General features: G+C 42.9%; 1 protein-coding gene across 1 annotated transcript in view; it reads right to left on the reverse strand.

Moving 5' to 3' along the window:
• Nucleotides 1-24,060, reverse strand: part of vps13b (vacuolar protein sorting 13 homolog B) — a 495,502-nt gene that overhangs the window by 109,970 nt on the left and 361,472 nt on the right. The window contains exon 38 of the mRNA XM_080748468.1: nt 21,008-21,430. Within this exon, the coding sequence (XP_080604594.1) occupies nt 21,008-21,430 (423 nt within the window). The remainder of the gene's footprint in view (nt 1-21,007; nt 21,431-24,060) is intronic.

Raw genomic sequence — 24,060 nt, forward strand, 5'->3', positions numbered from 1 at the left:
CATCCAATGTTTAGAAACCATGAATGGTCCCTGAAAAAAGGTGAGGGTGATTCTGGAACAATACACCCTCTGTAACAATTATTGTATATATGAACCTGTTTTTTCCTCTACTTTCAGCACTTTTTAAAAACTGGGGATTGGGAAGCTAAATGGGTTGCAGGCCTACAATTTCTGGTGGGTCCCCGCATGTCAAGGGTACTAGCGAGATTTTTGAGATTCTTTTTTTTTCTTTCAAATTTGGTTCCCAGAATGAAAGCATAATGAAAGCCGCACCATATCTGTGCCAGACGGACACAATGGTAGGGAGGCAGGGATTGTCTCTGAGAATTAAGGGAACCACAGCCATCCCCGGCTCAGTCAACATACAGACAAGCAGAACAGACAGTCCTCTCCTGAGTATGGGTCCCTGAGAGAGAGAGAGATGTGCTGTGGTCCCAGTTGCACACCATGGTCCAAATACTGCAGTGGCCTGACGGTTCCATAAATTACCAGATTGAAGCCCTCTCAGTTCAGATGCTCTCTACTCTCTTCTACCCATCCATCATGGCCTCCCTTCGTGGGAGTTCAGTTCCGGTCAGCAAAGGCTGTGGCAGCCACTGACCCTCTGTAAAAACAGTCTATGAACCCCGGTCTGTACCTTCACTCCAGACAGAGAAACACAAGCTTTCACAGATGAAAGCAAGACAAACAGTAAAACGGGGAGAGAGGTAGTGTATATCTGTCTTTAGCTCTAATGGGAACCAGAAACAACATACTGTAGATGGGTGACTGAGTAAGACATGGAGGAACATTAGCAGCACCACAACTAAACAAGGACAACATTCTCCCCCTCTTCCTTTCCCTTGTAACAGAGACGTGTCCCTGCGGCCACAGACCGTCCTGGACAACGGTGGCCCACTGGCCCCATAAATCACCAGACTTGAAACCCCCCTGAGCTTCTTGTTGACATGGGAGTGCTGTTCTGATCGGCTCCAGCGGTAGCAGCAGCCCATTTGGAAGCCTCAGCCTGGGATGACTAATAATGATGCCCTGAGAAGAAGCACTTTAACGGATCCTTTTATCTCCACACAACTGCTCCCAGGCTGCCGGGCTGCAGGTCTGGGAACAGCAACAACAAGCTGCAGGTCCAAAGCAGAGCGCTGAGCTTGTTTTGGTCCCTAACTGTTTACAATAACCATGAAACACAAGAGTCTGTGTTGACACTGTGGGTTTGATCATAGGGAGTGGGGGGGGGGGGGGGGGGGTTAGCAAGGGGGAAGGTGGAGGGCTTGAGCAAGAGGTGAAGAGATGGGAAGGCATGGAGTGATGGAGAGACGACTGAATACAGACAGACATTTAAACAGTCAAGATATAGTAGACAGCTCTATAGATAGATACATAAACACTGTAGATAGATAAATAGATAGATAAACAACAGACACAGCCATGGAATAAAGAAGACAATATGACAGTGGTCAGATGTTTCCTTGCTCTGTGAACAGTCTGAGCGATATCTTATTCAACACTGGAACCCAATAACACAACAGGAGTCCTCCAGTGAATCAAGGCTTTTCTTGTATAAATCTATCTAAGAGGAAATATTACCCTGCAATGACTCATCTCCCTGAGGGCCAACGTGGTTGATACAAGCTGGCAGTTTACCTGCTCAGATTTTCTGCTATTGCAATACGGAGAGATTAGTTCTGAACTGCAGACACTGGGTTTGTTTTCATGAGAGAGATTTACTAGACAGAAACAGGGAACTCCCCGACCGGTCTGTTAAATAGAGGCACTCATACATAGACGTAGTATACAGACACGGACTCTCTCACACAGACACACAAACGTGCGCGGAAGTATTGACATTCATTCACACACACACATGCACACACGCACACAAAAGCACGCACGCACAGACACAGTAGGTATCAAAGCATTCTCCCTCCCCGTGCGTCATTTATGGCCCAGCTGACCGCAGCATCCATGTTAAACCCAGCTGTAGAAGCCGACACACTCTTAATAATGACACTAATTGGGAGTGGTTTTAATGAGGGGGGATTCCCTCTCTTTCTTCCTCCCTCCGTAGGTCCTTCTACCCTGGCTGAACACTACAGAGAGGGAGGGAGAGCTGCTGGTAACCTCACTTCTACTCTCTGTCGGTTTCTTTTCACTCACGCTCTCTATTGCTCGTTTCATCGCTCCGTCCATAGTTTGGTGCAAGCGTCATATTACTTTCCTCAGGTGACCTGGGATGTCCTGCCACTGGGAGGAGGGCAGAAGTGGACAAAAGAAAAGAGACTGCACTGTCCACAGCAGGTGCACTGAGAGTGTGATGATATCAATATATCGAGACCAGATATAATCAGGGATGTTAGTTATCATGATATCAGGATATGGCTTGCATGCTGTTTTTACCGGATTAGAGTAAACTGATTACATTTTCAGAGCTTATTAGACTGTCTGTGAAATGAACAATGAATGCTGAGCTACAATATGTGTACGTAGTCATAATATCCACGTTACCATTGATCTTTCTTGAGTATAAAAAATCGAACCTTGGTTCGAAGTGAAGCGGTGAATTGTTATTCTATGTGTTCTAGAGCTATGAAAACTGTGTTCTAGATCTATACATTCTATCTTCTAGATCTATACTTTCTATGTGCTTTAGTTCTATATTTTCATGAATTCTGCATGAATTAATGATTTTGTCCGGAGGGCCAAATTGTCATGTGAAGTTTGACCAATCCTCAATTCTGCATGCACGGGACAGACATGGGACAGACATGGGACAGACAAAGCCACACCTTGGAAGCGGCTTTCACCGCTTCAAAAAGTCATGTGAAAGCATGAATAGTCATCACATTTATCGATATCAAGTTATCCGGTCGAAAATATTGAGATATAGGCCGTCTGCACGTTGTAGAGGTAAGGTTCCTGCCTACCACAGGAGAGGGGTTCGAATCCTGGTGAAATTCCTCTGAGCGTCAGGTAAAAAAAAAGCAGCTGTCGACTTCATGTGTGTCGGAGGAGAGACGTGCTCGTCTACACACTTTGCACATGGCCAACTAGGGTTAGCAGCGACAGGGACTCGACTAAATTGTCAGACAAAGGGCTAGATTTTGATATTTGATTTAGCCAGTAAACGTAACCCTGGTGAGTGAAAAAAAAAACAGAAACAGAAAATGAGAGATACAGATCAAGTCAGTGAACGAGAGAGGGAGAGAGAGAGGGAGAGAGAGAGAGAGAGAGAGAGAGAGAGAGAGAGAGAGAGAGAGAGAGAGAGAGAGAGGATTGTTTGTGCTGTAGTGTTGTTAGGGCTGGTTCAGTGTTATGGCTTGATAAGAGGAGGAAAATACAGAAACAGCGGCTAATTACAGAAGGATTTAGACCTCAGACATAGTTTGGGTTCCAAACACATTAGGCCCAGGTCTGAGTCTGATGAACAAACCACCATCACCCAAACACACTTAATACAGAGACTTGGCATGACCACCACATATGCCCACATACACACCATGCAGACAGAAAGGAAATATGACCACTGAACAGGAATGTTGCGTGGATGCCACTGAACAATGTAGGCGTACATATATGGAAAATGTACACGTATCGCATACACACACGCACTAGCGCGTGCACAAACACACACACACACACACACACACACACACACACACGCACACACGCACGCACGCACGCACGCACGCACGCACGCACGCACACACGCACGCACGCACGCACACACACACATTCCAGTAACTAGGCAGCTGTTGGTTTGGAGGTATACAAGGCGACTCCATTATTCTCTAGTTGTGGGCTCGCCTGGAAGGCGAGCACACGTATGTTATCTTCATTATTGTGGGCTCGCCTATAAGGCGAGCACACTTTAGATATTGTCATTATTTATCTATCAGTCAGTCAGTCAGACAGTAGACGGGAACTTCGGTTCCTTTCTACTCCTACATACTTATTGAGAAAATGAAAATAAAAACATCAATGTGTTCAGTTTACAGTGGCGAAGTGCGCTATTATTTTTTATAGCAATCGGCCAAATGGTGGCGCTGTAGGAAGCCTTCGAAAGTGCGATCTTTGAACAGGTATAGCTCATGCTGTGTTATACATACAGCCATGAAACCTGTATACACTTATGCGTCTCCTCATGCCGAACAACTTTTACCCTCTAACTTTTGACCTCTGACCTTTAGGTCTCCCACAATTCGGAATTATATGAAAAACAGTAAAAATCTATCTCCTCCTGGGATTTTCGCGTCAAGTGCACAAAACTTTTTTCACATGAACTTTGGACCAATACGGTCAGTTTGATCAACCAGATTTTTTTTAAAGTGAAATATAATTTTTTAATGATTCAATCAATATTGCGGTTTTATGCAAATTATTCTTCGGCCTCTAAATCATACATGCAAAGCTACACTTTCATGGCATTTGGCAAAGATGTGGAGGGTTAGTCAAAGTATCACTGAAACCAATTTTATTCCAATCGGCCAAAGGGGGGCGCTATACAAAGCGTCTGAAAATGCAAACTTCAAACGGCCATAAGTCATGACTCGTTTCGTTTGAAGACATGCAACTTGTTACACGCGTGCTTTGACTCAAGCGGAAGACATCTGTGTCGTTGTTAAGTAAGCTCCGCCCTTCAATTTTCCGCCATTTTGAGCAGTTTGTAAAACGCGTAAACCCGCTTTTATTCTGGAATTTTCGCGTCACGTGCACAAAACTTTTTTTACGTGAACTTTGGACCGATATCTAAAGATCTGTCAGATCGGATTTCTTTAACATTGAAACATGCTTTTTTAAATAATTCAAACAATATTGCATTTTTATGCAAATTATTCTTCTGCCTCTAAAACATACATGCAAAGTCACATTTTCATGACAAAATAGTGTAGAGGGTTAGTTCAAATATCACTGAAACAAATCTTACCCCAAATGGCCAAAGGGGGGCGCTATATAATTTTGAGCAGTTTGTAAAACGCTTAAAACCGTTTTTATTCTAGGATTTTTTTTGCAATTTGCATGAAACATTCTACACGCAATCTAAGGACCTTTATCTAACATGCCTATGAAGTGCACACAAAAAAATTATAAAATAATAATAATAAATATAGCTGCAAGCAGCGATAAAGTGTCCAAAGCTAAAAACACCTCAAATCATGAACACAGCCTGGGATGTGCGTGAAATCTTGCAAGCACATTCCCAATAGGTCAAGGAACAGATACCAACCTTCTCACATTGGCCTGTTATAGCGCCACCAGCGGGTCAACTTTTGCACAACACATTTTTGGAGCAAAATGGACCAATCTTTGACGTCAGTAACGTCAAAGAGATCACTGCCTGCGATCTTGGCATTTTGTACTTTTATAGCCATTGTTTTCTGGCTTGAAGCGAGCCCACAATTGTTTCGAAGGAACAATATTTTCTAGTGACAATATCTAACCGTCATATCAAGTTCTCCTCAAAACTTCGGTTCCTTTCTACTCCTACATACTTAGACAAAAAATGAAAATAAAAACATCAATGTGTTCAGCTTACTGTGGCGACGCGTGCTATTACTTTTTACAGCAATCGGCCAAATGGTGGCGCTGTAGGAAGCCTTTGAAAGTGCGAACTTTGAACAGGTATAGCTCATGCTCTGTTATACGTACAGCCATGAAACCTGTATACGCGTATGCGTCTCCTCATGCCGAACAACTTTTACCCTCTGACTTTTGACCTCTGACCTTTAGATCCCCCAGAATTTGGAATTATATGAAAAACAGTAAAAATCTATCTCCTCCTGGGATTTTCGCGTCAAGTGCACAAAACTTTTTTCACATGAACTTTGGACCAATACGGTCAGATTGATCAACCAGATTTTTTTTAAAGTGAAATATAATTTTTTAATAATTCAATTAATATTGCGGTTTTATGCTAATTACTCTTCGGCCTCTAAATCATACATGCAAAGTTACACGTTCATGGCATTTGGCAAAGATGTAGAGGGTTAGTCAAAGTATCACTGAAACCAATTTTATTCCAATCGGCCAAAGGGGGGCGCTATACGAAGCTTTTGAAAATTCAAACTTCAAACGGGCATAAGTCATGACTCGTTTCGTTTGAAGACATGCAACTTGTTACACGCGTGCTTTGACTCAAGCGGAAGACATCTGTGTCGTTGTTAAGTAAGCTCCGCCCTTTGATTTTCCGCCATTTTGAGCAGTTTGTAAAACGCGTAAACCCGCTTTTATTCTGGAATTTTCGCTCCACGTGCACAAAACTTTTTTTACGTGAACTTTGGACCGATATCTAAAGATCTGTCAGATCGGATTTCTTTAAAATTGAAACATGCTTTTTTAAATAAATTCAATGAATATTGCAGTTTTATGCAAATTATTCTTCTGCCTCTAAATCATACACGCAAAGTAACATGTTCATGGCATTTGGCAAAGATGTAGAGTGTTAGTCCAAATATCACTAAAACCAATCTTACCCCAATTGGCCAAAGGGGGGCGCTATATCATTTTGAGCAGTTTGTGAAACGCTTAAACCCGTTAGGATTTTTTTTTTGCAATTTGCATGAAACATTCTACACACAATCTAAGGACCTTTATCTAATATGCCTATGAAGTGCACACACACAAAAAAATATAATAATAATGAATATAGCTGCAAGCAGCGATAAAGTGGCCAAAGCCAAAAACACCTCAAATCATGAACACAGCCTGCATTGTGCGTGAAATCTTGCAAGCACATTCCCAATAGGTCAAGGAACAGATACCACCCTTCTTACATTGGCCTGTTATAGCGCCACCAGCGGGTCAACTTTTGCACAACACATTTTTGGAACAAAATGGACCAATCTTTGACGTCAGTAACGTCAAAGAGAGCACTGCCTGCGATCTTGACATTTTGTACTTTTATAGCCATTGTTTTCTGGCTTGAAGCGAGCCCACAATTGTTTCGAAGGAACAATATTTTTCTAGTTTATCTATCAGTCAGTCAGTATCCTCAAAACTTTGGCGCGATTCATCTCTTAAACGCTTACACCTTTCAACACCATTCAAATTTTTATGTGTTCAGCTTACTGAGGACACGTGTGCTTGTACTTTTGGTTTTGAAATGTTTTGTAGTATAAATATAAAAAAATAAAAATGTTTAACTTTAAGCACCCAATGCATTTCCAATGGGTTTAGTAGAGTGGAGAGAAGGATAATAGACCCATGTTTATGTTAAGGCGCTGTGGCTGCAGTGTTCACACTTCAGATATGCTATCTATATCATTGCGTTCACACAGGTCTGCTCTCTGATTTGATCCAAATGTCTAAGCTGTGTGATGTATAAAACTATAGTTATAGTTAAAACTATAAATAAATGTCCCTCTCCACTCTACTGATTACACAGCTGTGATCAAGAATCAAGTCCGGGCGATGGGATGTAAATCCCATAGCCATATATCCTAGAGCCCGCAGGGACAGTCAGCCATATTAGTGGTTGTTGTTGGTTGTCAGGGAGATATCAAAACCAATGCATTTCCAAGTCAGATCCACAAACACAATAAAAGCCATGCTCCACTCCTCAGTCTGGAGTGGCCACATAGAAGAACGCCTTGGTTATAGACATAGTGGAGGACAGATGTGATCTGGGATTGTTAGCCTACAGTATATGCACTCAATATACTCCACTACAGTTGGAGTCCATTTGACAGTTGCTGGTTCCCAAACACAGAATCAAAAATGTAGATCTAGAACACATAGAATATGTACAGTACAGTAAGGTTCAGTAGAGTACAGTAAAAGTACAGTAAGGTTCAGTAGAGTACAGTAAAGTACAGTAAGGTACAGAAAGGTACAGTACAGAAAGGTACAGTAGAGTACAGTACAGTAAGGTACAGTAAAGTACAATACAGTACAGTAAGGTACAGTAGAGTACAGTAAAGTACAATAAAGTACAGTAAAGTAGAATAAAGTACAGTAAGGTACAGTGGAGTACAGTAAAGTACAGTAGAGTACAGTAAAGTACAGTATGGTACAGTAGAGTACAGTACAGTAAGGTACAGTACGGTACAGTAGAGTACAGTATAGTATAGTACAGTAAGGTACAGTACAGTACAGTAAGGTACAGTAGAGTACAGTACAGTAAGGTACAGTAGAGTACAGTAAAGTACAGTAAGTTACAGTAGAATACAGTAAAGTACAGTACAGTAGAGTACAGTAAAGTACAGTAAGTTACAGTACAGTACAGTACAGTACAGTACAGTACAGTACAGTAAGGTGCAGTACAGTATAGTAAGGTACAGTACAATACTGTAAGGTACTGTACCTTACAGTACCTTAAAGTATCCTATTTGTTGGGTTGGAATCGAGCCCACACTGTTTCGAAGGAACAGTATTTCTAGTTTTTGTTTAAGATTTATAAAACTTTCTCATACAGAGCCAAATGAAATGGATCCTGTGATATGAAAGAGCCAAAACAAACAAACAAGCACGCACGCACGCACGCACCCACGCACGCACGCACGCACGCACGCACGCACGCACGCACGCACGCACGCACACACACCGCATTGACATATTAGTTCCATATCCCCATAGCATAACCAATCTAACCCTAACCCTTACCTTAACCATGGCCTTATGAAACTGCAGTAAAATCAAATTGGGAACACACATTTTTCCCATATGGACATGCATCCAACTGGTTTGATCCAAAACGATCAAACCAGTGATGAGATTAAGCCATTTAAAACACCAATGGCAGACATTCTTTGTGAATGTATATACCGTTTAGGGAGTCTCACAAACACATCAACACCCAAACAGACGAAACACAGAAACAATAATTCACATACATGTGGACAGACACACACCACCATGTACGGAACCAAAGAATGACCTTCTATATGAGCAGTAAGGGGGTTTAGTGTGTAATCCAGGGTGTTAGGTGTGTGGGTGGCACAGCAGGAAGAACATCAGACTACTATGATAGGACCGTGTCAGTGGCACAGTAAAAAGATATGTGTCTGGCTAGTTGCCACCCACCATTCTGAGCTAATGCTTCTGCTTTCCAGTGGCGAGCCTCACCCACACTAGCATGTAGTGTAGTGTGCACGGAAGGATACACACACATACACATACCCACACACCCACACACACACACACACACACACACACACACACACGCACGCACACGCACACGCGCACGCGTGCATGCATGCACACACGCAGGCACACAACCACACGCACCATCTGACATAATATGACCCTGGGACACCCGGAGACTCTCGTTCTGATGCAGTTTGAAGGGGGTGGGATGAAATCATGGTGAAGTGAAATACATCTCTGGCTAACGCTGGGGTAGGATTAGATAGGATAGGGGACGTTGATTTACCGTGTCGGTTTCTCCCTGGCAGCCGTTATCTGACCACTGCCTGGCTGATTTATGCTCAGGGACTCACTGTTATCAATTAGGAGAAACCTAAAGGAGTCATTACCTAACTAGCGACGGCCCCTGAGGGCTGTCTGAGGCTGGTGAGAGTAATAGAAGTAATATACTGTCACTTACCACAGTAATACACAGTTCATTTACCACAAGACCACTATAGGACGCTAGAGGAAAGTGGCTAGGGATCGGGACAGTGACTATGGAACATGACGGGAGCACAGGGAGCAATGCGTCATGCGAGGCAGTTAAAAATAACTGATAGGGCTAATGGGTTGCACATGGAGCAAGTGACAGTTGCACCACATCAGCAAATGATGGCACCGCTGAAGAGCTCATCTCAACGTCTGTTTAATACAAAACCTTTTGGGACGTTTTTTGGTGTCATTTTGAGACTGAACAACAGTGATACAGTAATACTATATAGAATACATGTAAGACGGAGAGAGGACGATTGTTGTGACACATTTGCCTATACATCCGCCTCTACAGATTTCAGAAGACAAGAGCTATTGTTCAAATCCACTGAGGGATAGAGAGAAAAGACAAATGTGAGACCAGTTAAGCTAAAGGTAGAACGGCCTCTCAGCTTTCAAAGTAGTATACAGTATGTACAGGACTACACATCGCAATCTCACATCTCTCCTCTTACACCTGCTGTATTTCTACATGACTGCTGCTGCATACATCTTATATATATCGTCATTGTTGGATGGAAACCTTGTATGTCCAAAACCTTCCTCTTTTTGTTATTATTTAAAAAACTATTTAAAATAGTGAAAATAGACGATCTACAAGCACCCAACGCCTCGCACAGCAAGGCGTTGTGTGCTTGTAGATCTGATATTTTCACTACTTTTGTAAGACACTTTCGTATGATGATGATGTAGTGCCTTCATTTATGAAAAAAACACACAGATTTGAAACTTGGAGATGCCCGACAGTGACGATATATATATATATATATATATATATATATATACACACACTAGGGCTGTGCCCGACTAAAGATTTGTATGGTCGAATCTGATTGGCCGAATATTGTCTATAGGCAATATAATAGGGGCTAATGAAAGTTACAAGTATGGTTTGTGTGAAATGAGCTTGCCATAATCACAGTAATCATGTTCCATCCAGAACGAAAAAAGAAAAAAAAGAAGATTCGTAGTCAACATTTTGGCTATTCAGACTATAAATAGGCATCCACGTGGGTACAACACAACCAGACACAATGTGAGCAGGAGCAAAATATTGTGTATTTATTTTCCCCCCCCCTCAATTTTCACCTCCGACATAATTCTTTTATTAAAGACGTGAAAACAATGTTATAGCCAGGTTAGCTTGCCAAATCGCGGCAGGGTATGCTTCCAAATATAAATCTCTCCATGTTGCGCTCGGCCTCCCCACAGACTATTGAAACAAATTAATATGATTAATGGGGGAGAGTGGCTCTCTTTCGGCAGAGTAAACAAACTGACACCATCATAACTCACGCATCGGTCCAGGGAAACAAAATAACACATGAAAAAAAGGGGGACTTAAATAATTAATGGGTAGCTTTCGCTTTGTTCCACAGACAGAAGTTTTCCTTTACGAGTCTATTTGAGTAAATCACTGTGATAGAGCCGGAGTCTGCAGGGGTCTAAGGATTGGAGAGAACTATGTGTGTGTGTCTGTTGTGTTGTGTGTGTAGTTGTATACGGAGCATGCCCGAGTGAAAGCAACGGTCAAACCTGTGTGCACACACATTGTGTATATGTGTGTCGCTGGGAGATCAGGGGTGCTCCATGGGCAGGTCCTACAGCCTGACTGTGAGATTAGGGAGAGTCTTGTTTCATGGACCTTAAGACATCTGTTCTCTCTCTCTTTCTCTCTCTCTCTCTCTCTCTCTCTCTCTCTCTCTTTCATTGAACTATAAATGCCCCTCTACCTTGGGGAGTGGGTGAGCGGGGACGGAGGGTGGAATGCAGGGTCTTCCACTTGCTTTTCATTAACACAGGATCCGGTAACACACCTCACTGTCAACCTAATCCCCTCTCTCTCCATCTTGTCCCCTGGCAGAGGGCTGGGGAAGGAGGGGGGTGCCATGACCAGGTACAGAGCCCCGGAGGGTCCTTGGATGAAGGTTGGATGACAGGGTCCTCACCCCTCTGCAACATGGATGCATGCTGATGAGGGAGAAGGGTGGAGGCGGAGGGGATGTAGTGAAACACATAGATGAGACCTCTCTGAACTTGTCTGAAGTCTGTTTTTATACTTGGTTGTGCATCACCTCCATCCTCTCACAGAAAATAGCAGATCTACAAGCTTGCGACGTGTTTTGCAAACTTGTAGATTGTCTATTTTCGGTGCATGGCATGGGCACACAACCAAGTATAAATCAGGCATTACTATTCCAACTGATGGTCGTTTGTCTCCGTCTGGTTTTTCCGCTTTGCGGCCTCTCTGTTCAACCCGTTCTTTCTCTCCAACTCTGCCTCTCCCTGCTCTCTCTCTTTTTTTCTCTTTCTACTGGTCCATATTTTTTCCCTCTCATTCCGCCTCCCTCATTTTACAGTTCCTCTGTTTCCCCTCAATTTCCTCTCCGTTCATGTCACTCCATTGTATCATCTATAGGTCTCTTTTTTGTCCATTTCCGCGTTTTTCATCCTCATTTCAGAACTCCTGTTTTATCTGCCCTTCCCCTCCCGTCTCCCCTTCTCTTCCCTCCATTCACCATCCCGCTGTCCTTCTTTATCATCAACTCCTCCCTGGGTTCCCTTCTTTCACGACTCCCTTTGTTTTGTTTTGTCACCCTTCACTTCACTTCACTTCACTTCACCTCCTCTCTCTCCCTCCCTCTCCTCTGTCTCTGTCTCTCTATCTGGGCCCAGTGGCATCATCCTGAGGTCTGTTGTAGTCCATTAATCTCAGGCTGACAGTGAGGACCAGCAGAGCTACGTATAACAACAACAATACAGCAGCAGCAGCAGTAGTAGTACTACATTCTTCTGTCTCACATCTCTCATGCACTGGTCTCTCCCCAGGGGGTCGTTCCGTCTGACTTATCGAGGCGGGCGAACGCTCAACCTTACAGGACGGGAATCCCAACCTTTATCATCATAAAATTCCAAGGTATCCGTTTTCTGAGGTATGGAGCAGAGTATGGACCGGGGGCCGGGGTGGTGAGTGATGGAGGCAGAGCAGTGGAGGCTAAACTCAACTGGTGGATTCGTCTAATGTCACCGTCCATCTGTCTGCGTAATTGGAGACAGTTTGTCTCCTTTTGCTGGCAACAAATCTGGAAACACTATTTAGAGTACTCTGCTGGGAAAAGAGGTGTGTGTACTATGTGTGTGTGTGTGTGTGTGTGTGTGTGTGTGTGTGTGTGTGTGTGTGTGTGTGTGTGTGTGTGTGTGTACGCGCGTGCATGAGCGTTTGTTGTGATAAAGATCTATAAGGGTAATAAACGTATCTGCACAGCCAGTGACAACTTGCAGTGGTGAGATAAACATGTTATTCTGTTGACAGAGAGACACATTTTTCCCAATAAAAACTGTGTTTCAGGAGGACATTCTGAGTTGTGTGAACTTTGCATACTTTCCATGGGAATACGCTTTCTATTCCTGCTATGAACTTATTATGTACACATGTCGATTAAAATAAATATATGGATGATTTCCATGAATGCACCAATATATGCTGTATTATAACCCTTCAATGTATTTCAAAAAAAGAATCTAAGCAAGGGCAGCTCAATGACAGCCATAATCAAATATAGTGCTGCTGCAAATGATTTTTAGTATTAACTTTACAGCAGTTACTGTTACTATAAAGTGTAGTGCCTCGATCGAGCAAGAGAGAGAGAGATTCAAGGATTAAAGCAAAAAACTAGTTTTGTTAGGCCAAGTCCCGATATGTGATTGGTGAAATATTACTCTCGTGTTTCCTAAACAATTAGAATTTAAGATGTATGTGCTGTTCTATGTACAGCTGAGCCAACCAGTTGAAGAAAGCGCTGAAATATCCGAGACCACCAGGGTTTGATTCTTTAAATTTTAAAGACAAGAAACAGGGAGAGACGGGGAGTGACATGCAGCAAAGGCCGCAGGGATTGGGAATCTAACCCGCGACGCACTGTCAGGCATCAGAGCCTATACAGTATATGATATTCGCCTGGACCGCTAGAACATTTTTCTTAACATGTTCTGGGAAGATGATTCTGAACCTTATTAGTTTGACAATTCATTACTCTTTAAATACTCTTTCATCTTAACCCTTTTATTCCCCGGATCTCCACTAGATGGCGCCCAGTGGCCAGAGAATCCACCATAGACATACGCTGTATATGCACAAGCTGTGCGCAGCCATGACGCCCGTGAACACTTTCCTTTGTGTCATGAACAGGAACAGGATGAAGTTAGCTTGAAGTTAGCTATTGGCTACCACTCATTTTAGAAGCCCAATTTTCGGCGATTTAGCCGTGATTAAACCTTGCGTCCCTCATAGAAAGGCATAGAACAGAGAAAATGAGCTCCAAAGATCTGAGATTGCATTGGAGTGGACGGCAAATATCGGCGGCGCGACGCTCTCGCGGGCCGATGTAAACAAATCGCGGCCGGCGGACCGCTCGAGAATTTAGCCCGGTGCTTCGGTAAGGCCTCTGGGTGTTTAAATAATTTTATATAAAAAGCCGGACTAGTTCGGGATAGGCACCCCGGCCGATAAAAGGCCGAAATAAAGCCGAACTAGTTCGGGATAGGCACAAGATGAGTTAAAAGGACTTAGGTGTATCTATTATTACTGCAGGGCTTGCCTACATGAGTTAGGGTTTCTGATTGATTCATATTCAGTTGCGTGCCGTGCACACCGAAAATAGCCGCCCTAAAGCTCACAAGGCATGAGCCACAGCATTTTGTTAGCTTGTACGTATGATGCACACAGATTAAATAAGCACTGTACATGTATGATTCATCCTTTAGAGAAAGCCAAGAGAAATACAGGTTGGACTCAATGGAATCCAAATGACTGAAATCAGTCGTGGTGACTGATAACTTTAAGCCATGGAAATAGTTGGAGAGAGAGAGACCATGATATTCAAACGTACAAATGATGTGCAGTACAAATGATGTTCAGAAGTATTGGTTGAATGGTGTAGTTGTGTTCTTTGTTTTACGGTCCTAAAGTAAGAATGATCGGTGGCTCAAAGAGCTCAGAGTCAGATTGTGGAACTCTATAAACACCAACGCTGCTGATCCCAACATCTTTATTTGGGTTCAATCATGTTGTAATGCTCTTAGTACAGCGGAGGCTCTGTTTTAATTTTATGGCACTCACAGGGAAAACAATATCCATGAAAAAGTGCATTCACTCAGCTGTAATCTATGTTCTCTGTGTTTACTGTAAACAAAAAGGAAGGACTCTGCGAAGGATCAGTTTTTTCCAAAAGGTGTACAATGTGCAACGCACGGCTAAAAATAGTCATCCCAAAGTGAAAGGGGGTGTTGCGGTTGCTGGGCGGCAGAAGGGATTAGCTTTCATATGAGCACAATAGTTTCTAAACTCTCTATTTGTTTTTGTTTTTACCATTGCGTCGCATGGCCCGCCGTATCCAACTGTGTTTATCACAGTCAACACATCAATCGTAGATGAAAGCTGAAAAGCTGGTGAAAATCAGTGCGGGGCAGCAGCGTTGAGTATTGTCTCACCGTGCAGTTATGCAGATTCAAGTAAACAAAGTGCAAATTGTTTGAGGTTTTAATTAAAATTTTCGACAATCATTTTATCTGAAGTAACCCTATATAACAACATCTGTAAAACAGATGGAGGCGCTTAGGGAGGCCAGATCCAGTTATGTCCCATTCCCTCTCTGAGCCCCCCCCCCCCCCCCCCCCCCCTCCATCACTAAGTCTGCTCTGAGCTAAGCTGACTGAGTTACAGTACATGCCATCCCTCTGCGATGCTGTGGGTCAGGTTGGATGGTTAACATGCTGCTTGTCAGACCTGCTGCATGTTGCTGTCATCCCTCTAGAGCCTGACCACTACAGTACGTAGCTTCAGCCCATATATCCACCATTGGTTGACTTTTAACCCTTTAAAAGTTTTCTTTACAACAAAAGGTAAGTTCATGTGTGCATTTTAAACTTACTTGTGATTTTAAACTTACTTATTTGGGATTTTTTATCTTCCTATATTGAAGTTTAAAGGGGCTATAGTCAACTTTTTCTTGAACGGCTGCTAAAATAAAAATAATGTTTCGAAAATATTTTATAAAAAAATATGCTTCATGTATGTGTTTCTGTTCAAAAATGTCCACAAAAAGCATAAAATAATGATAAAATAATCATTTTGGCCATTGTCAGACTGACACTTTGTTTACATCCTAGTCTATTCTTTTATATGGATTGATAGGATGTAAACAAAGTGTCGGCCCGACAATGGCAAAAATTATTATTTTATCATTATTTTACGCTTTTTGTGGACATCTTTAAACAGAAACACATATTTGAAGCATATTTTTTTAATTTAGCATCTGTTTCTCAAGAAAAAGTTGTCTATAGCTCCTTTAAGTCTAAGTGATATTTTTGTTAAAAGCAAAGGTTAAAGCACTATATTCTGATAATCACTGCTGTAACAGGGGTCTCCTCGTCTCTCCAGCTCATTAAAAAAGCGAAAATACATTTTCAGCCAATCATTAAAGAGTATCCATTTACAGTATCAGCTTGTGCTCCAGTTCCAATTTTGTCTGCTCATTTCTTAGTGCCATCAAGTTCAATTTCACTTGCTTATTCTATATTCTGTTTTCTCTCCGGATTGGATAAAAGCAGATCTACAATTTCACAGCACGGCACCGAGTGCCGCGCTGCAAGCTTGTGAATCTGCTATTTTTGAAAAATCGTGAAAATGTGCGCAAGTCTTTGAATATATTTGACCCGATCTTTGACCAGACTTCTAAATCCTTCCTCTAAATCAGTGGTTCTCAAACTTTTTCATGTCAAGGACCCCCAAAATTACATTTATTTGGCCGCAGACCCCCATCTCAAAATATGTTGTTCCAGGGACCCCCCAGAAGCAGAGATTTGAGATCCAAAAGTTTGCTTTGAAAAATATATATTAAAAAATGTGCACATATTTTCACGATTTTTCAAAAATAGCAGATATACAAGCTCACATGTGAGCTTGTATATCTGCTATTTTTCAATGGTTAAAGCATTCAATAATCCCAGGCCTAAATGGGTTTTAATAAAGAGCAGGAGAGACATGGATACTCCTGTTACTGAACAAACACTGCAATGAGTACTATCAGAATATAAAGCTTTTTAACACTTATTTTAACCAAAACATCTTTATCTATTCATGTGTTTGCTTATAAGTTAAATGTTTTTCAAATTATGAGTTAAGTGTTTTTTTTTCTTTCTTTCACATTGGGCACCACCAGTCTATGGGGAACGATGCAAGTTGGGAAAGATGCCCATTGGGAACGCATGCCATTCGGCTCTGGTGCATCTGCATCACAAGGCGGGAGGGCAAGCTTCCGCTTGCGTCACAGAAAAGGAAGTTCGGTATAGGCCAGTGTGAGGCAAGTGGTGGCGAACTGAGGGCACTGGCGTGCACTCTGGTCGTTTGTTTATTCGAACGGACCCTGGGTCACGAAAAGACCCGCCCCTACTTGCCTCTGATTGGGCTACCTTGATCACACTGCATGGGCTTACCAAAAGTATGTTTCTGTGACACACCCAGAAGCTTGTAACCTGTAACCTTTTGGTGGTTAGGGTTAGAGAGTGTAGCTTGAGAGTGTAGCTGCTGCGCGCAGCAGTGAAAGCCACGCACGAAAATATTTAATTAAATAAGGTGACAGGCTTACGGGCCAGGCCGGGCTCGGTTCTGAAACTCACCAACGGGCCTAGGGCCGGGCCGGGCCTAAATTCCACAGGGGTCTCCTCGTCTCTCCAGCTCATTAAAAAAGCGAAAATACATTTTCAGCCAATCATTAAAGAGTATCCATTTACAGTATCAGCTTGTGCTCCAGTTCCAATTTTGTCTGCTCATTTCTTAGTGCCATCAAGTTCAATTTCACTTGCTTATTCTATATTCTGTTCTCTCTCCGGATTGGATAAAAGCAGATCTACAATTTCACAGCACGGCACCGAGTGCCGCGCTGCAAGCTTGTGAATCTGCTATTTTTGAAAAATCGTGAAAAGTCTTTGAATATATTTGACCCGATCTTTGACCAGACTTCTAAATCCTTCCTCTAAATCAGTGGTTCTCAAACTTTTTCATGTCAAGGACCCCCAAAATTACATTTATTTGGCCGCAGACCCCCATCTCAAAATATGTTGTTCCAGGGACCCCCCAGAAGCAGAGATTTGAGATCCAAAAGTTTGCTTTGAAAAATATATATTGAAAAATGTGCACATATTTTCACGATTTTTCAAAAATAGCAGATATACAAGCTCACAGTGCGGCACTCGTGCCGCGCTGTGAGCTTGTATATCTGCTATTTTTCAATGGTTAAAGCATTCAATAATCCCAGGCCTAAATGGGTTTTAATAAAGAGCAGGAGAGACATGGATACTCCTGTTACTGAACAAACACTGCAATGAGTACTATCAGAATATAAAGCTTTTTAACTCTTATTTTAACCAAAACATCTTTATCTATTCATGTGTTTGCTTATAAGTTAAATGTTTTTCAAATTATGAGTTAAGTGTTTTTTTTCTTTCTTTCACATTGGGCACCACCAGTCTATGGGGAACGATGCAAGTTGGGAAAGATGCACATTGGGAACGCATGCCATTCGGCTCTGGTGCATCTGCATCACAAGGCGGGAGGGCAAGCTTCCGCTTGCGTCACAGAAAAGGAAGTTCGGTATAGGCCAGTGTGAGGCAAGTGGTGGCGAACTGAGGGCACTGGCGTGCACTCTGGTCGTTTGTTTATTCGAACGGACCCTGGGTCACGAAAAGACCCGCCCCTACTTGCCTCTGATTGGCCTACCTTGATCACACTGCATGGGCTTACCAAAAGTATGTTTCTGTGACACACCCAGAAGCTTGTAACCTGTAACCTTTTGGTGGTTAGGGTTAGAGAGTGTAGCTTGAGAGTGTAGCTGCTGCGCGCAGCAGTGAAAGCCACGCACGAAAATATTTAATTAAATAAGGTGACAGGCTTACGGGCCAGGCCGGGCTCGGTTCTGAAACTCACCAACGGGCCTAGGGCCGGGCCGGGCCTAAATTCCACGGGCCCGGGCCGAGCCGGGCTCCACATTTCAGGCCCGTGCAGGGCTCTAGAATGAGGTATCTAGGCTTTTATATCTGTGACGCATGCCCCTCCGGCAAAATCATGAGAGGCATTGGATCCAAAATTTGGCATTACTAATTACTAATCCACTCGTCTCTTAATTAACTGTCCCTCTCAGTGCGCGGTGCACAGTCAAATCAAGCAATACTTTCAAAAGAGAGAGAAACCGAACAACCACTGGATATGGAACAGACTCTGGACGCCTTTCATTTAACAACAGCATTAGCAATTCTGATTATATGCAAGGCCACAATAACAGCAGCTGTTGATGAAGGGCTGGGCTTTGTTCCCGATATCAACACCAACATCTCTCACATGCGCACGAACGCACGCACACACGAACGAATCTACAGCAAAACATTGGCCCTAAGACCAAGCAGAACTTCTCACATTACAGTTTACTGACAGCTCTCCTTGTTTTTGGCTGAGGAGAGCTTAGCTAACGTGCATACAGAGCAGCAATATTAGATGTGATATTAGAAGTGATGTTAGTTGGCTTTTTTATGCTGGCAACTTCTCTCGCTATCAGCATACGTAACCTTGACAAATTCTTTAAAAACAAAGAAATAGCACATATTCATCTAACACTGTGCGTGCGTCCGTGCATGCGTGTGTATGAGTGAGTGTGCGAGCGCGCGTGCATGGAAGGAGAAGGGGGGCTGACTAAGCAACAGAGACAGAGACCAAAAGAGAGGGAACATTAGTACAGTCCAGGGGGAAAAAGGTAAATTAGAGTCATAATAAATTTTGACCTCTCTATAATTCTATATGTCAGCCTGTTGGCCAAAACTCAGCTCTGCATAATCCAGTTTAAACCAGAGCAGTGTAGTCTCTGTGAGCAAGGACCTTTAAAAACAAATCTGAAAACTTTGTTTGGAAGGAAACACCTGGGTTTTCTCCAATGTTTTGTTGTTGTTGTTTGTTTAGTTAATATTGACTATTGTCTATCAATTATTTAAAAAAGAATCGTTTAAAGGAGGTGTAGGCCTAAGTGGTATTTCTTTGTTGTCTGTGTTAAAGAGCTCCTTGCTATATAGCGTGTTTATTTGTTCAGTAACAGGGGCCACCCCATCTTTCCAGCTCTTTAATAAACTACAAATACATTTTCAGGTTGAGATACCAATTCCATCAGGAGAGAGAACTCATACAGGATACAGGATAAACAAGTGAAATTCGAAATGACGAGACACAATTGGAATTGGAACACATAAACTGATAAATGTGTTCTCTCTCCTGATTGGATGAAATTGGTGAGCCACCGGAAAATGTATTTTCTGTTTATCAAAGAGCTGAAGAGATGAGGAAGCACTCTATAACAACAATTACTATTATATCGGAATAGATAGCTTTAACCTTTTAACAAAAACATTTTGTTTCATCAAAACAAATATTACCTTTAGAGTTTAGGAGTAGAATAATTCACTGAGTGCTCCATGCTACACACCCACACATTTGGAAGAGTTATTTATACAACCCCTCTGAACATCTGTTAAACAAAACTACTTCCTAAGCCAACATTTTCAAACATTACTTTCTTGTTGCTAATAAACCTTGAACTGGAACCCCCAACCGTACAGTGTAGAGATACGTACTGTACTATATGTCACCAGCAAAATAAGTGTTCTCCACCATACTGTACATTTCTCTCTGAGATAGCTAGGTCACAACTGTAATTCTATAGCATGTCAAACAGGGCTGTGGCCATTCCTACTGGGTTGCGTGGTGAGCTAGGTCCTGGGTGAATGACAGTGATGCAACATGGGTCATTTCCTCAGACGCAGAGTCTTTGTAGTGGTTCTAACCACAGAAAGATGTTTCAGGCTGACTTAAGCCTAGGAGGCCATGCGACCTGAGTTATGCCTCAGAGGGCCAGACAACAGGGATATATGGTTTCCTGGTGGAGTTCAGAAAACAAACGAGGGCTTACCAGGTCACATTACGGGACTAGGGTGACTTCTCAGGTAATACCGCATTGACGTTAGCTGTAAGTGGATGGCTTTTCTTCTAGTTTAAGACAATGACAGCAATAGGTTTTGTGTTTCTGTTCAAACTTGAGAGTGTCACACAGAGTGTCTCTGACACACTTGAAATTGGTGTTTGAAGAACTTAAAATGGTCTTGTGGAGGATAAATAAGTATTGTGTGGCAGTTATACTCTTGAGTGCGAACAGGACATAGCGAAGGCAGCGGACTACTGCACTAGTGCACTATGGTTCATGCGTCAAAACAAATCCTACAATAACTGCTATATTTCCACATGCGCCATAATAACCATGTACGTCAGACACAAATAAAAGCCATTGTGTTTAACATTCACCTTCCATCCTGGGGCCAGGCTTCATGTTCAGACTGCCCGTCATGGCCGACACCGACACAGTCACACTGGGCCTCATGGGATGAGCCTCCGTCTCCATGACGACCATCATCTGCCCAGTGCGGAGGGACATCTTGTGGAAGGACTGGGCCAACGCCCTGAGGCTGCTGCTGGCCTGGTCCAGGGCTGAGGCCTGATGCAGGTCTGACGGGGAGTGTGCGGGGGAGGTCCTGCTGGGAGGCGCTCCGGAGGCGGGGGACGCCTTGGCGGGAGAGGAGTGAGGGGAGGAGCTGGCTGAGGCAGATTTACTGGAGCCATCGTGCATGTGCTCTGGTAGGACTTTCCTCAGGTAGGACTTGGCCTGCTCCAGCTTGGCCAGCGTGGGGTTGATCTTGAGGGGACGTGATAGCTCCACATTCAGCTCAGCTGTGGAGGCAAGGAGCAGGAGCGAAGGATGAAGGGATTGAAGGAAATGGGAGGGGGTTTGAGAGAAAGAGCGAGAGAGAGAAAGAATGAAAGGATATTACAATACTGTGCTCACAATGGTGTTGACATAGAAGCTTTATGACAAGTTAACGTAACTCCCCTGATGTGTCGCCCCACATATATCCACCGTACGAGTATTACCAAATAATATTAAATCAGCAGCCAGTGTTAACTTATCATCATGTATCACTGATAATGGATAATAAAGGTCGCTGGCCATGCAAGGTATTTCCATCCAGAAAGAGTTAGCTGTGTCAGTATGAATAAGGAGAGGCAGCTCCCAGCCAATGGCTCAGTCAGCATACACTCAGCGGGCTTCCTGAGGACGAATCCTCTGAATAAAGTGATGCTACAGAAAAATATGTTACCTCATAAATTTTACTGGGGCTGCTTTTGGGGGTTTTGATTATATTTAACATAATATGTTCTTTAATGTGATATACATTTTCTTTTCTTTTTTTTGCGGTGTAGAGAAATATAATAATATTTATTAACAAGCTAGTATTAATTTTATAGTCTAGGTCTCCATAAAAAATGGGAGTATCTCCTGTGCTTACTTTTGTTTATGAAGTGGAGAGTTAAGGAGAATATAGGACAGGAAAGGGAGAGGAAAAGTATTTTGTCAGGTGATAAAAACATGATTTTACAGCTCCAGAACAATATTACCTCACCGCGGGGTAATATACTGTAGCACATTAAGATGTACACTTAACTTATAGCTTATTAGCTATTCCTGGCCTTCTCAAGAACTCTGTGAGTATGCATGCATGTGTGCATGCATGTTCCCAGTCTTGCATACCTTCCATTCATGAATGGGACAGTAATCTATTATCCAATTTTATGATTGACCATATAGTGTTGACAGACTATTTAGCCTTTGTCAGGGTGTAACCAGGGTCTCTTAAACCATGTGGTTCTCAAAGTGGATTTCAGGGAGTCTCTAGCTTCCTTTATGGGGGTCTAAATTGACCATTACAAGTCTGTAACTTTGACAGTGTACAAATGTACATGTGTAATAGAGCTGGGATCGGGCCCATTTTTTCTGTCCGTTCCGAACCCGTGTCCGACAGTTTTTTGTCCGACCCGAATCGACGTCCGAGCATTAATCATTAATATGCGTCCGACCCGCGCCGAGGCCCGAACCTTATGTTTCCAACGCTTTTTTGCCTCGTTTCTTTTTCTTTGAGGAAGCCACTGATTTACACTCACTAGCAAACTTGTTCTAATAATGTGCAGTGCATCACATGCAGCGTGCCTGCCTGTTACCCTTAATGTGAATATTAAGCCACACTGTGGCTTGTGAAAGTGTTTCAATAGTAGGCTACGTTGATTATTAAATAATAAAAATAAAAACGTGCGCTGCGCTGCGCTGCGCTGCGCTGGACGTCTGACACAGTGACTCGCTGCACACTCATTCATTCTGCAAGTTTCTGCGCCTGGAAAATAGCAGATCTACAAGCTCACAACGCGTCGCGGATGCGAGGCGTTGTGAGCTTGTAGATCAGCCACTTTTGTCACGGAACACGCCACGATGAAGAAGTATAAAGGCCAGGATTTATTTGAGTGATGTGATGTGTGTTGAACAGACGGACGGACGGACGAGGCTGGCACAGTGCACTGCGACTGCACACAACAGCGCCGAAAAATAAACATCCAATGCAGGGGACAGTACTGGAAACACAAGCAAGGAGGAGTTCCATTCAGCGACACTTCAATCGAACCACAACAACGCGTTTACCTCAGCGTGGGACTTTTCTCCATGCTCAGTTATGTCTCCGTTGCTGCAGCAGTGTTTAGCGTGAGCAGCACACACAAAGTGCGGAGCTGCATGCATCATCAGAGTGCATGATGCATGTCATAGGTAGGCAGAGGCTATATCAACGATTATGTCCGACCCGAATCGACGTCCGACAATTAATTATGAAAATGGGTCCGACCCGAGCCCGAGCCTGTCGGGCCCCACAGGTTTTCGGTCGGGTATCCCAGCTCTAATGTGTACACTGTCAAAGTTAAGGGGAGACCTTCAAAACAAATTTGCGAACCACTGTCTTAAACTATTTCAAAGCAGGACCCAAACGGAATAAATTAACTGTCAGCCTGGGGCCTACCGTCATGGAGACATACTACTGATACCCTGTAAGCTGAGGCCAAACTGGTCAAAAATCATCAATTTGGTGCACTTGGTGAAGAGTTTCTGATTTTTGGTATGGTGTTAGGTATGGGTATAAGGTTTTCAAAAACCATCGCAAACAAGTTGGGCTCGCCCCCTAGTGCCCTAGTGGTCTGTTTGCAATGAATTCAATACTAGATTTGTCAGTATATGGTTGAAACCCCAAATAATTGATAAAAGAGATTTTTCAATGGATTCTGTTACTATTGGGTATGATAAACAACATACTAAAAGTTTAGGAAAGAATAACTACCGGAAAGGCATCATTTTCAAGATGGCGTCCACGATGGCTGCCAGGAGCTAAAAATGCCTATTTAATGTGTAAAAATTCATATAAAATCTGCACTTGGTGAAGAGTTTTTGATTTTTGGTATGGTGTTAGGTATGGGTATAAGGTTTT

Source organism: Nannobrachium achirus (assembly GCF_963921795.1).
Source record: "Nannobrachium achirus genome assembly, chromosome: 2".
Lineage (NCBI taxonomy): Eukaryota > Metazoa > Chordata > Actinopteri > Myctophiformes > Myctophidae > Nannobrachium > Nannobrachium achirus.